Source organism: Amblyomma americanum, chromosome 1 (genome assembly GCF_052857255.1).
Source record: "Amblyomma americanum isolate KBUSLIRL-KWMA chromosome 1, ASM5285725v1, whole genome shotgun sequence".
Taxonomy (NCBI): Eukaryota; Metazoa; Arthropoda; class Arachnida; order Ixodida; family Ixodidae; genus Amblyomma; species Amblyomma americanum.
The window spans coordinates 277,878,717-277,893,046 of NC_135497.1; the positions used below are offsets into that span (position 1 = coordinate 277,878,717).

Consider the following 14,330-nt stretch of genomic DNA (forward strand, 5'->3'; position numbering starts at 1 on the left):
TTTTCTCAGCTTAACCCTGTTTCAGTCTGAGCGCAGTCTGCGTCTCTCGAAGCGATTTCCTGTCGTGTGCCACCGAAGCATTCTTAGCACTCACGTGACTTGTGTTGAGAGAGACGCCCAACTCGGTCTGGCGTGTCCACGCAGGGAGAGGCACACAAGGCGACGCGCGACTGCAGCAACTTTGCCAGCAGCACGCAGAGCCCTAACCGAATACCTAGAGTACCGAATACAGAGAGAGTACGTTGCACGTGCAGTTTTACTTTGTGTATGAGCCCGCGTATACCCATCACTAATACTCTATAAAGGTGCGTATTATCTTTGTAAAAAAAAATGAATAGCACTTATAATATTCATGTATAAATTTCAAATGCTGATGTAAGTTCATTTGGTAGTCGTGTATGGTAAGCACTTAAAAGTGCCGTTATCACGTAGTTTACTTGGAAGAGCAGAAAGTTGGGCAAGTTGGTTCACATTCATGGCTGGTAAAGCCATGAATCTTTTACTATCCGGTCTTTTACTATACGGCTGCTCTTTGACAGTTAGTTACTGCTTTTTTGCATTGTGCCCTACGAGGTGATCCCGAAGTTAATGAATTAGCATGCGGTAGCCAGTGAGTGCAACTAAGCAGGGAATCACTGCTAAGTAGTAAATCGCTTTTCAAAGTTAGTAATCTCCATTTTTAGGATCACACACTGCACTCAAAGTACTGCGTTGAGCAGGAATAATAGTGTGGTGATATCTGGCGTATGTTATTGACATTCGTTGTTTCCCAGTCGCATGCGGAGCGTTAATAGATTTCTTCGAGGAAATAAAATAAAGCTGTGGTCGATGCTTCTCAGATTTGTTGGCATATATTTATTGACGAAAAACAGGTTGGCCCGATGAATGACGGCATGGCCTGTCACTGAGAATTCGTGCATGTATGGATGAATATATGCAGGAGCCTTCGGTTGGAAGCAATGTTTTTGAGCGTTGTGAAAAGATGGGCCCGACGTAAAGCTGCCCTGACATGCCATGAACTGGCCTGTGTTTTTCTTCTTACTTTCTTTTTTCTTGCGTGTAGGTTAACGCCGGCCTTCCTACTGGTGTCTCTTCTGATGATCCTGTTGCCGCTTACCGGGAGCGGGCCCGTTTGGAACGAAACCCTGCAGCCATTCGCAAAAGCCTGCGAGAAAAGATGGTGGACCAATATTCTGTACATTGGTTCGTGGTTCAAAAGAGAGGAAATGGTGAGATGTCGCCTTTTTGTAGCACCTTCTTCGTAACGCGAAGAAGCGCACTAAAGTAAAATTAGGCTTTCCTTATACTTTTTCACAAGCGCGCTACGAAAGGCACACTAAAGTTGAATCAAATGGTCAGCCTAATTGCTGACCATTTGAAAGCGGCTAAGTGTTGTTATCTGTGTTCGAGTGCCTCATTTAAAAGCGTAACTTTCCGGATCTCTGCGTGTATAGTGATGAAAACATGCACAGTCCCGATAAACACTGGTGCTGGATATGCTGAGTTGCTGATGGCCGAAATCGAACGTCGCCATCTGTTTCGTAAACAGCGCTAAATGCTGGTGTGTGGCAGTGTACACCTTAATCGACTACTCTACTATGACGTACGCACTACCACCCTTCGTTTTCGTTTAACTAAGGTTCTCTCCCATTAGTTCGATCCGTACATGCGTAATTCTCTGTCTTCTTTGCTCACGTCGGCGCCACCAACGCTCATTTCCCCTCGCGTGCCGCGAGGCCCTGATGACTTTGCACAAATTAGAGTTATAGGCAAATTGGTACCAGGCCATTCGCGTAGGAGGGTGCGATACTCGTTTTTTTTTAGAGCACACCGGCAAAAAGTATCAGCAGAAAACAAAAGTATTGATAACCGTATTTATTTTTCTACTTTATGCAGTGCTTGCCTCACGGGTGGTACCTGTCCTGTGACATGCACTATTATATCATCGCTCCCATCATATTCATCTTGATGTTCAAGTAAGTTACCCCAGCAGTTTTCAAGGATGTGGTCTCACGACGTTATGTTTCCTTCTGCTTTACGTTTTCCATGTGGGAATCACACATGGGTGCTCGATGATAACGGGTCACGATAGGATTGCAAAGATCAGGATTCAGTGGCAGAATGACGAATGACATCCCACGTGGCCTAGCTAGCAGGTGTCTGTAGGTTTTGTGCGGCCCTCGGGTCGAGCGAGGGTGAACAGCGCACTCAGTGCCTGCCGCCGTACAACGAACTAGGGGGTCGCCATATGTTGTGTTTTCGCCCCAGATAGTATCGCCCTTGGCACGTGTGACCTGTCACCGTGCTGTCACACTCTAACTATTATTCGCTGTTACTCGTCCCGGCTGTTAGATTCCGGCTAAAAAAGCCCGCGACTTCTCGCTTCATAGTGCAAAGTAGCAGGTGCACGTCCGCCACGTGCGGCTCGAACATTGACTGGCTGGAAAGAGCCTTGTTGTCAGTGGCCAGAATGCGGCCACCTATTAATATGACGCCACTGGCAAAGCGCTGAGTGGTTTTGAAAAAGCCTGTCATCTGTGGTCAGAAGTTGGTCATGTGGTGTTATGACGTGCACAGATACGCAGTTCCCGACGCAAGCAACAGCGTAAACCCCAAAGGATCGTCCTCATATAGCTGTATGCCTTGCGATACTGCATGAGGAAGTTTTCCCTATAGTTTTGCGCTTAATGCACATGTCCATGTAACTGCGCTGAGTTCGCATATAGATTGCGTCCTGCTACGAGCACCTTTCAGGGACATTCTATTCACGCTTAATTCGCGCGTTTGAGCTAACTTCAGTGCTGCTCTGTTGTCTAGCATTCTGATGGCACAGAAAGGGCTCCGGCTCTCCAGTTCAACGCATCGCACTGCACTGTGCTCGCAGGAGGCCCTCGGTGAGCTTCACGTTGCTGGCCCTCCTGGGAGTGGGGTCGATCGCCTCTGTGGGGGTGCTCACCTACATCTGGCAGTTCCCGCCCATCCCCATTTTTGTGGATCCCGATCCAGAGTGAGTAAGCCGAGTTCCGTGTGGACAAGCAGCCTTTTTCTGGGGTGACCCATTTACTGGGTTCAGTTGATCCCATATGAACCAACTAAAGGTGTTCAGGGGCAGGATTCACCGAACTGTCTGTACGTTCGTTCGGCTCTCCACGGACCGGCACATGTGCGCTGGCATGGCTAAAAAAAAAAGGCAACGGCAAAGGCGTCAGCCAATCAGGATTTCGCGCAGCTTACAAAACCTCAGTATACCAAGCCTTCAGACGTCCACAACGATAGAAAAGTGTAAACTACAAAAATGCGTATCCAGTGGTGTGCGTGCGTGCGTGTTTTTACTCTGTCCTAGTGTCTTTGTGCTTCTTCTTTCAAGCCTTTAGACGACAGTAGCACAGAAAAACTTATTTTTTTATTAATAAAAATGACATACCGCACGAGAACAGTCATTTTTGTTTTCGAGGACTGGTGCCTTGATCTTTCAGGTGGTGTAATGTGGCAGCCACAAAATGTTAAACTGTTACCGGTTAACTGAAATGGTCCTACAGCACCGCTCCTAAACTTCGGTCACCGCACTTCGCTCTTTTATGAGCGAGCATTAGTAGGAGGAGAGACCCATCAAGACAATGAAGCTCGTATATTAATTAGCGAAGGTTACTTATGATAAGTACATGTAGTGCTTAAAATTGTAAAATGTGAATTCAAGTGCTCCCTCCCCTTCAGTTTTTCTCTTTTTTTGTAGCGATAGCTACATTACGGCATCATTTCGAGCCTTCAGCGTGGCGGCACTGCCACCCTGTGTCTGCGCAGCCACGCTGTCACGTGGTTGGTCACGTGATGCAGAGCAGCTGCCGGCGGCGCGGTGCCGTGGCTGATCACGTGGTTGGTCACGTGACCAAGTTCCACTCAGCCAGCTGTAGCTATCGCGTCACTCCAGGTTTAACCAGAGCTAAACCACCGCCAATTTTTTTTTTTCATATAGCCGGCTCTCCCAACTATACGAGATGGTGCTTAGGTTGGGCTTTTTCTGGCATACGAACGTTCAAACAAGGAGTAGAGAGCTGAACAAGAGGTCCTTGGGTCCCAATTAAATAGCTAATAGTTTATTATTCACCAACTACTAATACAAGTTTGCGCGGCGAGGTTTGTGTGGTGTACCCATGCCGTAATGCTAAAGCCAGTCCTGAATGAAGGTAAAAATTTCCGTCTGTATTCAACTGAATAAATCATTTCACCTGCACAGAGAACGCACTGCCTATCATTTTCAAATGGTCTCGTTAATACGGGCTACGTCACGTTTGAGATTAGATTCAGTGTAAGAACGGGATCAATTCCTTGCACCACCTTAAGTTTCTGCACTATGCGGCAAGCTGCCCCAAGTAAAAGAAAGCACTGAAGACAGATTCAAGAGGAGATGCAGGTGTTGCGATCGCAAAAAAAATGAGAAGAAAGTGATTTTTGGAAAAACAGTTTTCCGTACTAAATATACTTGAAACTATGTCTGCAGAATATCCGCGCTGAAAACGATCCCAAAGTACAAAAAAAAAATACTTCGCGCGGCTTAAAAACGAAGCGCGATGTTCGAAATGATATTCCACTCTCACCGATCGGCGCCAATTTCCTACCGTTTGAAAGCTCGTTTCGCGCCCTTTCCTTTAAAACGTCTCAAGATGGCACCATATCAGGGAAGCCAAATCTATGGTGTTTTTACCGTGACTCGATTTCCCCTTAATCTCTGTTCGCGATTTTACAAATACAGCCTCTGCCTTAAGAGCTTTTTCTCTGGTTTGTAGAGGGCAACTAAATGAGCTTGGTGTAAATTTATTCGGGAAGAGTAGAGCTGTGCGGTGATGCTATATATACATTATGAATTAAATTTAATTAGTTGCTTTCCTTAATTACCAGCCAACCCATTTTGTACGTTCTATTCACAGAATTTTTTACCAGTGTACTTTTACCGAAGCAAGTCTAAAAACAGCATCACCGTACAAAGTGCACCTTGGCTGATTTAGTTCTGAAAATATTTCAAATAATTATAAATATTTTTGGGTAATAGCCTGTAACGAAGAGCCCGAATAAAATCCTAAAGCTGTTTATAACTCAAGTTCTAATCGTTGTACTCAAATTCTAATTGCATATTTGGACTCTACATAAAAAACACACACATATAGTGATTTTAATAAGAATGCTGCAATAAATAAGAAAATAGTTTTAATTCCCGCATATCCCCTCAAAGTTTCCCAACGTCGAGATGGCTAGGTACAATTCTACGAAATTCTATTCTTTTTTTCACCTCAACGTGTGCTCAACTAAAGCGATTTTTCTTCAATTTCTTATTTCCGCTCTTAACAGCCACTTCAACGAGTTCATGAGCTTCATCGGATACCGGCCCTACACACACCTTACAGCCTTTTGCATCGGCATGGCCACGGGCTACTTCCTCTACAAGAACAAAACGCTGCACATCAACAGGGTAAGGACAGCAGTGGCAAGCAGCAGTAACGAGGAAACGGGGCAAGCTAAACGACACAGTGCGGGCGGCCGCTTACGCGTGAGCTTCCTATCGAGCTACGCGCGGAAGAAACGCGAAGAATCCATTGGGAACGTCGTGCATTGTCACGATTTTCAGCCACCCACAATTTAAAACAGCTGAGACGTCAGTGTAGTCAGGAGAAACCAATGGCAGAAGGGAATGGGCTGAAAAGGCCCCTGGTGAAAAACGTTACCGGTTTCGTGAACGAAGGCCGAAGGAACGGACGAACACAGAGCTTTTCCGTCCTACTGTGTGTGTGTCTCAGGTCGCGCTGTTCGCTTCATGATGCTTCGGAGCCAACTGGCCCTCCAAAACGTAGTTACCGGTTTCACATTACGCAAGAGCCCAATCAATCACCCATAAAGCGCGAAGGTCAAAGCTAAAGTGTATGCAAAGTTATTATCTCTAACAATACCGAGATTGACGGTTGTTGATTAGCCTTTCTCGTAGCAGTGTATCCTGTTGATGGCCCCTCTTTTGTGAACAGAGCTACTCGCATATTTGGAGACGTTTTAGATATTTCTGATTTTTTTTCCTAACAATCAAGGCATTGGAACGTTAAAAGTGACGCTAAAGGCATCGTGATAACCGACAAGCGCGCCCTCTGCAGGTGGCCCGCCTGCTGGGCTGGCTGGCGGCGGCGCTGGTGAACATGACGGTGGTGTTCGGCGTGTACAACTGGAACGCGTACGAGGCGCCGTCGCTGTCCGTGGCCGTGGCCTACGCTGCGCTCAGCCGCACCGCCTGGGCGCTCGGCATCGCCTGGATGGTGGTCGCCTGCGCCACCGGAAACGGAGGTGCCACATGGGGCCTCTTTCTCTTCTAAAACATGTTTACGCAGATGTAAACTTCAACGTAGTTGCTTGGTTTCTTATGATGCTCGGCCGAGTACCTCGCAGTTCCTTGAAACACAGTGTACGATAAGACTGTGCGTTGTGGGTCCGTGTCCTCACAAATTGATTCTATGGCTCCAGACACGGGATATTCGTTTTGAGTTCATTTAAAGATGCTTTGCAGTGCAGTCCTTATAGTTTCGTAATTCAACTCCCCCCCCCCCCCCCCCCCCATCAGCTCGGCTAGCGTACTTGGGACCTGCAGAAGGGAGAGCACAGCAGGTTATGCAAACATGCGCGAGTCATGCACGCCGAAACATGGTAGACGCAAGCGCGCGTATAATGTCCACAATCTTTGCCGAGGGCACGAGAGTAACAAATCGCCCATTACAGTGGGTTTAGTGCAACAGTTGTGATCGTATTTTTCAAAGCCTAACTTTACGTGTTGCCATGCATTTGGTTCCCAACCAGACAGCACACCAAGCTTGAACTCCCGATCGCAGAAAGAAGGTGCGCCCGGCAATTAAAGCAAAAACCAACCGGACTCCGCAGCAACTGTACTGTTGCCTGACGAAGGAGAAATTAGAGCGTTTAATTAGAGAGAGAAATTAAAGCTACAGCAACAGTGGCGGATCGTGTTGGGAAATATAGTGGTACAGTCGCGAAGAAAAAAGATTAGCACTAGTGACGCGCCGCCGGAGCGGCAGATCGCAACGCTCGGCGCTTCGGTTACGAACACGTCAATAACAAAAGTGCCAGGCGTGTTCGCAAAGCCTTTCAGTGACGTCATTGTGCCAGTCTTTTTTTCGTTGCGACTGTACCTCCACTGAACGTGCTCCTGACAGAGTTGCGCGAATGCGTTTCGCAGGCTTCATCAACAAGGTGCTGTCGTGGCGGGCCTTCGTGCCGCTGAGCCGGCTCACCTACCTAGTGTACCTGGTGCACCCATTGCTCATCCTGTGGCACACCGCTTACCTCAAGAAGCCCTTCTACACCACGCAATTCTTCGTGGTAGGTTCTCGGCCGGAAGCGCATCGCGCAGGGCATTATTATACGCGCACCCATTGGGCTGCGCAGGACGTGATGGGAATTGTGGCGGTGCATGGAACGACTCTACGCCGCTGTGCAGTGTCACTGGGGCAGGCTGAGGCGTTAAACGTTGCTCCAGTTCTGCGTTTTTTTAGGCCACTTCACTGCGGTGCACGTTATAGGAAGCCTTCATCACCCCTGAACGTTCTGTCGGTTGCACTGAGCTGCGAAAGCATGACAGCAGCAATGGCATTGCTACACATCTACTCGCTGTTCGCCGTGATAAAATGCATTCTTCACTGGTCCCCGTCGACACCCGGGCGCCTAGAAACCCGCTCTTTCCGCATCGCGTTCCTTAGAACCTCGGCACAAGCAGTGCAAGCGCAAAGTCCCGAGAGTACCTGCGCACGGAGCCGAGGGGAGCACATGGGAAGAATGCACGCTACAGCGCGTCGAAGGTTTGCAGCGTCGCAGGTGTGCAGCTTGCATTGTTTTGGCACATTCTTCTGCTGGCGGTCATATGGAGAATGAACATGTTTTAATGATAGAAAGTTTGTGTCATGCCTCGCGATTGGCATCTGCAAAGAGCCCACTGCGCATGCATAGTTCGTTGCTCCTTCTGGAGGCAGGTCACTGAACATGTCAGTTAAGCTATAGCTTTACTAATATGCATCGCGTACGCAAATGTACAAGGTACGCTAATAAAAGTAACAGAGAAGACAGAGTGGGACGTACCTATAGTTTCTTCCACAAATCAGGACACGAGTACCAGCATCTGTGCACTGAAATGCGAGCGCTGACTAGCTATGCGCGAGTGCCAGCATACATCACATTGCAGTCTGTTCTGTGCTGCCGGAATTGACTTCCACACAAGTTGAACGAAACTTTGGCGGTCCTACGATACTGCTCCGACTTCCGCTGCAACACTTGAAAGCGCTACTGCGCGGCACAGAGTAACCTGCTTTGTCTGCGCAAATGCCGAACGTATTTGCATGCACATATCGTGTAACTTGCGACAGGTAAAATATTTGCCCTTTGAATGGTGTCTTGCGTGGCGTGGCATAAAACTTTCATGGCAGTGTAACAAAAGAGAATTTTAGCACAGCGGTGACGTATACCGGATGAGCCCCGTGTGCCTGCTGCACATGCGCAATTGCAGGCGTACTATATCCTTGCCAGCCACGCCTTCGCGCAGCAGGGTCCGACAGGTCCAACATGTCTACGCTAGTAAATCTTCGCCGTGCTTAAGTTGTCTAATGTGACTGAGCATATTAAATAGGAAGTATGGCAAAGCATAAGCCCTCTGGGATATCTTCTTGGAAGAAAACACCCTGACAGTGCAATTCGCTTTCCCGCAGGGCTACGTCTACCTGGGCCACCTGTTCTCGGCCTACTGTCTCTCCTTCTCGCTCAGCTTGACCTTCGAGTCGCCGTTCATTCTGCTCGAGAGGATACTGCTGGGCAAGCCGATTCGCCAGAACGGCTACCACATCGAACACGAAAAGTCGGACAAGATCCTGGCGCGGGACTTCTCGAAGAGCGCGGACGCGCACACCACAAAGTCCTTCGAGAATGGCACCAGCAGCTGTGGCGTTTAAGTGCAACCTCCGCGCGTCCCACCTGAAAGTGTCTTCCTTCGCGAGGACGGCAGACGCCTCCCACATATGCTCAAGGGACGTCCGCAAGGAACGGCCCTCAAGTGAAGCAGGGCTAAAAACTTCTGGCGGATGCTCGTTTTCCTATGCAGGGTGCGTGCGTGTGTGACCTTGTTATTTTTTATTTAGTTGCGCCATCCTTTTGTTGTTGTTATTGTTGTTATTGTTCAGATTTACCTGTAATCGGTAGGCTTGTCTTCGTTACTGTGGGGCTTCTAATGAGCTGGCAACCACGAAAAGTAATGCCAGTGATGCTACATGCGTAGCAGACGCTATGGCACTCGTGCAATACTTTTCTCTGTTTTTTTTTTGTCTTGAAGTATGAGAATTAGAAATATGCGCTGACAAGATTTGAACCCTCTCGATTCCCAAAGTAATGCTTGACCCATCGAGCTAAGAGCGCCTCGCCTGCGGTTCAAGAAGCACGTGCGGACTGCATCGTACCGTCCAACAGCCGATAAAGTCGCCCGCAACCTGCAGGTAAACCTAACGTCACTTGGCTCTGACGTCACTCAGTGAGAACGTAGGTTAGTAGATTGCGTTTCCGAATTTTGTGGCACGCTGCCACCGCGAAAGTCTCCCCCAGCCTAGTCGGAGCACTCCGACTGAAAGAAGCAGCAGAGCGACGGGCGGCGGCAGCAGCACGCTAGTCAGCCGAAGAGGACCGCTCCACGGCTGCGGGAACTCCACGGCAGAATGATGAGGGCTGCCGAAGCCAAGCGGCAGCAGTGAGCTTGACGGCGCTGCGACCCGTTAAGTCTGCACGTGTTTCATTCGGGCTCGCGGGTGCGATTGGCCAGGGACATGCAGTGCGCCGTTAGCAATTGCACGACATTTCTCACAAAGATATGAAATCTCTCGGGCGCGCACAGGACTTGCCGCAGTTGTCTGACAGGGTCTGCCCTCTGACGGAAGCACACGCATATATGCATGAGTGGTGTCGTTGCCTTCGGTCAAAAAACAAAACGAACGTGAGAGGCGGGGGTACTGAATTATGATGTACCTATTTACTACGGCGTTCGGTGTATCATAGCTCAAAATGAGGCACATGGAGTAAGGCCGAGAAAGATCTGCCAGGATTTGTGCTTTGTGCTGAGGACCCCCAACACTTTTTATCAAAGTTGAAAAATGTGTGCAGTATGAAAGACCGACCCTTTTGGGTTTACCTACGGCAAGAATTTTTCTGAAGCAAACAGTATCTATTCGAGTTAATATAATGATCAAAAACTGCCCCTCACCTCCTTCCTCCAAGGCTTCACCTCTATTCTCGTCAGTCCTATTGCGCCTGGTACTACTTGCCGCTAGGTGCTCGCGATGCCCTGCCCAGTGAGGGCGTTTTGTACACATTTTTCCTCGTGCGTGTAATTTCCTTAGCACTGGCTCAGATGCGGTTCGCCAGGCTTGCTCGTACTGCGTTCTGTGCATTCCGCACCAATTGGCATCAGCCGTCCGTGACGCTGAACGAATGCACCTGGCTAACAGCTGCCACCTCTCTGTCGTATCAGGACAAAAAAAAAGACGAAAATTTGAAAAGGTGCAGAAAATAGAAAACCATTCCTGGAGTGAGATTAGAGTGTTTTAGCATAGCCGAGCCGAACTATAGCGTAGACATATACCGGATTACTTATGTCAGCTACTTACGCGCAGTGGCAGGTGTGCGGCCCGTTGGTCCATATTCAGCAGTTGAGCGTGCGCAGGCGGCATACATTAATCCGCTATATGTTTACGTTAATTAGTCTTCGATATGATAAAACTCACAATCATAAGTGTTCCGCTGTACGTACAGCCACTTTATTTCAGATTCAGATCCGCTATATTTCCAGTCGTTCACTACGCACGTAATTTAAATGTTGTGAGGATTAACTTACTCTGTTAAAGAAGCATTTCAGAGTCCTTTTAACTGCGGTCATTTTCTCTTATCTGACACATTACCTTGGCATCTAAATCAGCAATTAAGTTTATTTATGCTGCCAGCGTCTTTTGCGCTTTCTCCATTGGTCGTTACCTCGAGTCACGCAGTTATGAAGACAAGCCTAATCGAACATGCCTTTATTTTATTTTATTTTGCAACTAAATAGCACCAAGCATAAAATTTTGGGACTGTAATAGCATGGAGAGTTGAACTAGTTGGTGCAACATTCTTAAACACAGCTCAACGAACGAAGGACCACAAAGACTCTGGCGCAGAGCTTTCCCGTCTACTCGCTTGTCCTTTGTTCGTTGCGCTGTGTTTGGGACTGCCTAGCGCAGGGCCGTGTTGATGTTTTATTTTTTCTTTCTTGTTGTTATTGTTGTTATGATCGCTACCTTTGTATATAGACGCGCAGAAGGTAGACGCCTTCCCTTACAGAACTATGCCAGTAGTACACAGTTCTGTAAGGGAGCAGCTCTGTAAGACGTCGTAGACGTCTTTCGTAAACAATGCATATTGTTAGTTTGTACACCGAAGTAGGTCTGTTACAGCCAGCAGAACTGCTAGGCAGGACAACAGAATCTCTCTAGATGAACTGTGCCCGTTTGCTATCACCCACATGTGGCTTGACGAGGTGAACTAGTGGTTGCTGAGCCTTCGACACTGCAAAAACGTAGCTGCCCCACTTGAGCCAGTGGCGTCATCTATCTCACTTGCGTGTTCGATGCATACTGCGTGAGCTGACATAACTGCTGGCGTATCCCTCAGCTGTGTCGGCCTGCCGGAAACGTCCATATCTCTACTGGATGCCCAGATGACGTCACTGGTACACAACACATGCAGCAATGTGTCCTTTACGCAGATGCTGCGCAAGCATCAGGAATTTCACAGGTATTTTTTCACGTGCCTAAGGCGTTGAAGCGGTAAATAATTCGCATTAACTTACACCACGGTGCAAATCCATGCCGCTGTGAAGTATAACAAGAATGTAAACCAACGAATATGTGATCCTTAGTAAAATGGAAAGTTGAACTACTTAGAAGGTCATGTTCGTAGAAACAGTGCTAAAAGACAAGGGACTAGCAAGAAGACGGGACGAGCGCCGACTAGCAACTGAAGGATTTATTCGAGAAAAATACATAAATAAACAACGTTCCCGCAACCAAGTGCACATGTTCGCAGATAAGAAACAAAAAAGTTAAATTCATTCAGGCTCGTCAAGATATAAGATACAAGACAAAAGATATAACAGCAGACGGGGTGCCGACGCACGTGTCGCTGTTCTTGTTTTGAAAGAGGACAACTCCATGGTTGCGGCGCCCTCACTCGCTAACGGCTGGAGGCCTTGTTCTTGGAGACATAAAGAGACTTTAACACGTGTAAACTCCAACGACATCTATTTGGACAGTGCAACGAGCGCCCATAGTGCGCCTGAGGAATCATCGATGTTAAAACATGCTACGGAATGAAGGATGTCTGACTCAGCTGGCCGGAACATGGACGGTGGCCGCTGTGCTAGCGTTCATTCACTCGCGCCAGCAAAAGCGGGAACGCTTGTCGGGATTTCCCTTCGAGAGCTTCCCTGGAACCAAAAAGACCCCCGGCGAGTTCCTCGGGACTACACACAGCTCCTCAAGGACACCCACAAGTACCAACAGCGTTTCGACCGCAAGGAAGGTGTTGCCGTACCTCTCAGGCCGTCACCTGACATCTGCAACCGGAATTAATTACCTCGAGAGCATCCACAAATGAAGCTCAAAAACAGCTTTGTCAACGAAAACAGTTTTCCTCTCATGTCATATATGCAAACAAGTCGGCATAAGCCATTGTTGTCTCATTATACTATAGTGCGATGGACAATATTTTGTCCAGGGTATCAACATCCACAACAGTATCCGGTGGCCAGACGCAAAATATGCTCTGTGCTGCGCCAGCGGAATGTGCTTTATAGACCATCAGGTAATTTGTTTGCTAGCTGGCTCAGAAATGCATATGTTGAATATGTCATTTTATCAAGCGTATCAATTTGTGATATACTACGCGGTGAGTCGTATTTTGCGACATCAGCTTCGTGTTTTATTGGAATACAGAATGCACAGACGCATTGCTGTAGCTGTATATATCTACAGTGTGTTTGTTTGTGTGCTCGTATTATGTGCGCCTCTTTACTTGCACACTTTGTGCGCAAATAAACAGTGTCAAAACATGAGCTATTCGCTTGGCGGTGTTTCGATTATTAATGCAGTTCTGAACCCTCAGTCGGTGCCTTTTTGCGTATTTGCGCTGGCTGCTTCACCACTTGTAACAAGGGCGGCGTTCTAGCAACTAAAAATAAACACTCACGCTGTGTCTTTTGACCACTGAGGATTATGGTGTTTTAACGGATCAAAAAACAGGCGGCTCCAGCAGGCCTACACACACACACACACACGCACACACACACACACACACACACACACACACACACACACACACACACACACACACACACACACACACACACACACACACACACACACACACACACACACACACACACACACACACACACACACACACACACACACACACACACACACACACACACACACACACACACACACACACACACACACACACACTGGGACTTTTGACCCATGAGGATTATGGTGTTTTAACGGAACAAAAAACAGGCGACTTCACCACGCCTACACACACACACACACACACACACACACACACACACACACACACACACACACACACACGCACACACACTCACTCACTCACTCACTCACTCACTCACTCACTCACTCACACGCAAACAGTGCTGACAACATCGTGAACATCGTGGCTTTTTTTTTTATTTTGCCGCTTGGGCTACTCCATTTCCTTTTTCGCTAACTGTTATTTTACCAACTTACATGGTACCATTTGCACACAGCAACTCTGTGAGGCTAGTCCGACATGGCGATAAGTGCTTACGGCCCTCGCACCCACGCACGTCGCCTTACTGGCTATAAAGGTACACCTTAAGCCCCAACTCGATGGGCACATCCTACGCGTACGCGCAGAGCGCCTGTGCGCCCAGCGCCGCGTCGCGACGGGCGTCGCAAGTGGTGTGCACCTCCATAGCCTGTCGCTGACTCGCGCTCGTGCGCGCACTAGCACGTTGTTGCTAGACCTCATAGATTGGAACTGGCCAAAACAGTTAGACTGCCACTTGAAATCTTTAGGGCAGTGCGCGCACTCGTGAGCGAACTTTGGTGAGCCTCCGTGAATTCCTCGAACACACGGGCTTGACGTGCCGTCTGTTCTCCGTCAGGTAGTTACACGCAGTGACCGAACGCTCCGCGAGTTCTACCTTGAACGATTAATAACTGGACGCCCCACTACAG

General features: G+C 48.2%; 1 protein-coding gene across 1 annotated transcript in view; it reads left to right on the top strand.

Moving 5' to 3' along the window:
• Positions 1–12,139, top strand: part of LOC144115144 (nose resistant to fluoxetine protein 6-like) — a 68,579-nt gene extending 56,440 nt beyond the window's left edge. Inside the window, exons 9-15 of the mRNA XM_077649320.1 lie at positions 1,064–1,229; positions 1,897–1,976; positions 2,885–3,007; positions 5,344–5,464; positions 6,135–6,321; positions 7,226–7,368; positions 8,745–12,139. Coding sequence (XP_077505446.1) covers positions 1,064–1,229; positions 1,897–1,976; positions 2,885–3,007; positions 5,344–5,464; positions 6,135–6,321; positions 7,226–7,368; positions 8,745–8,984 — 1,060 coding nt within the window. The 3' untranslated portion in view covers positions 8,985–12,139. The remainder of the gene's footprint in view (positions 1–1,063; positions 1,230–1,896; positions 1,977–2,884; positions 3,008–5,343; positions 5,465–6,134; positions 6,322–7,225; positions 7,369–8,744) is intronic.
• The last annotated feature ends 2,191 nt before the right edge of the window (positions 12,140–14,330 follow it).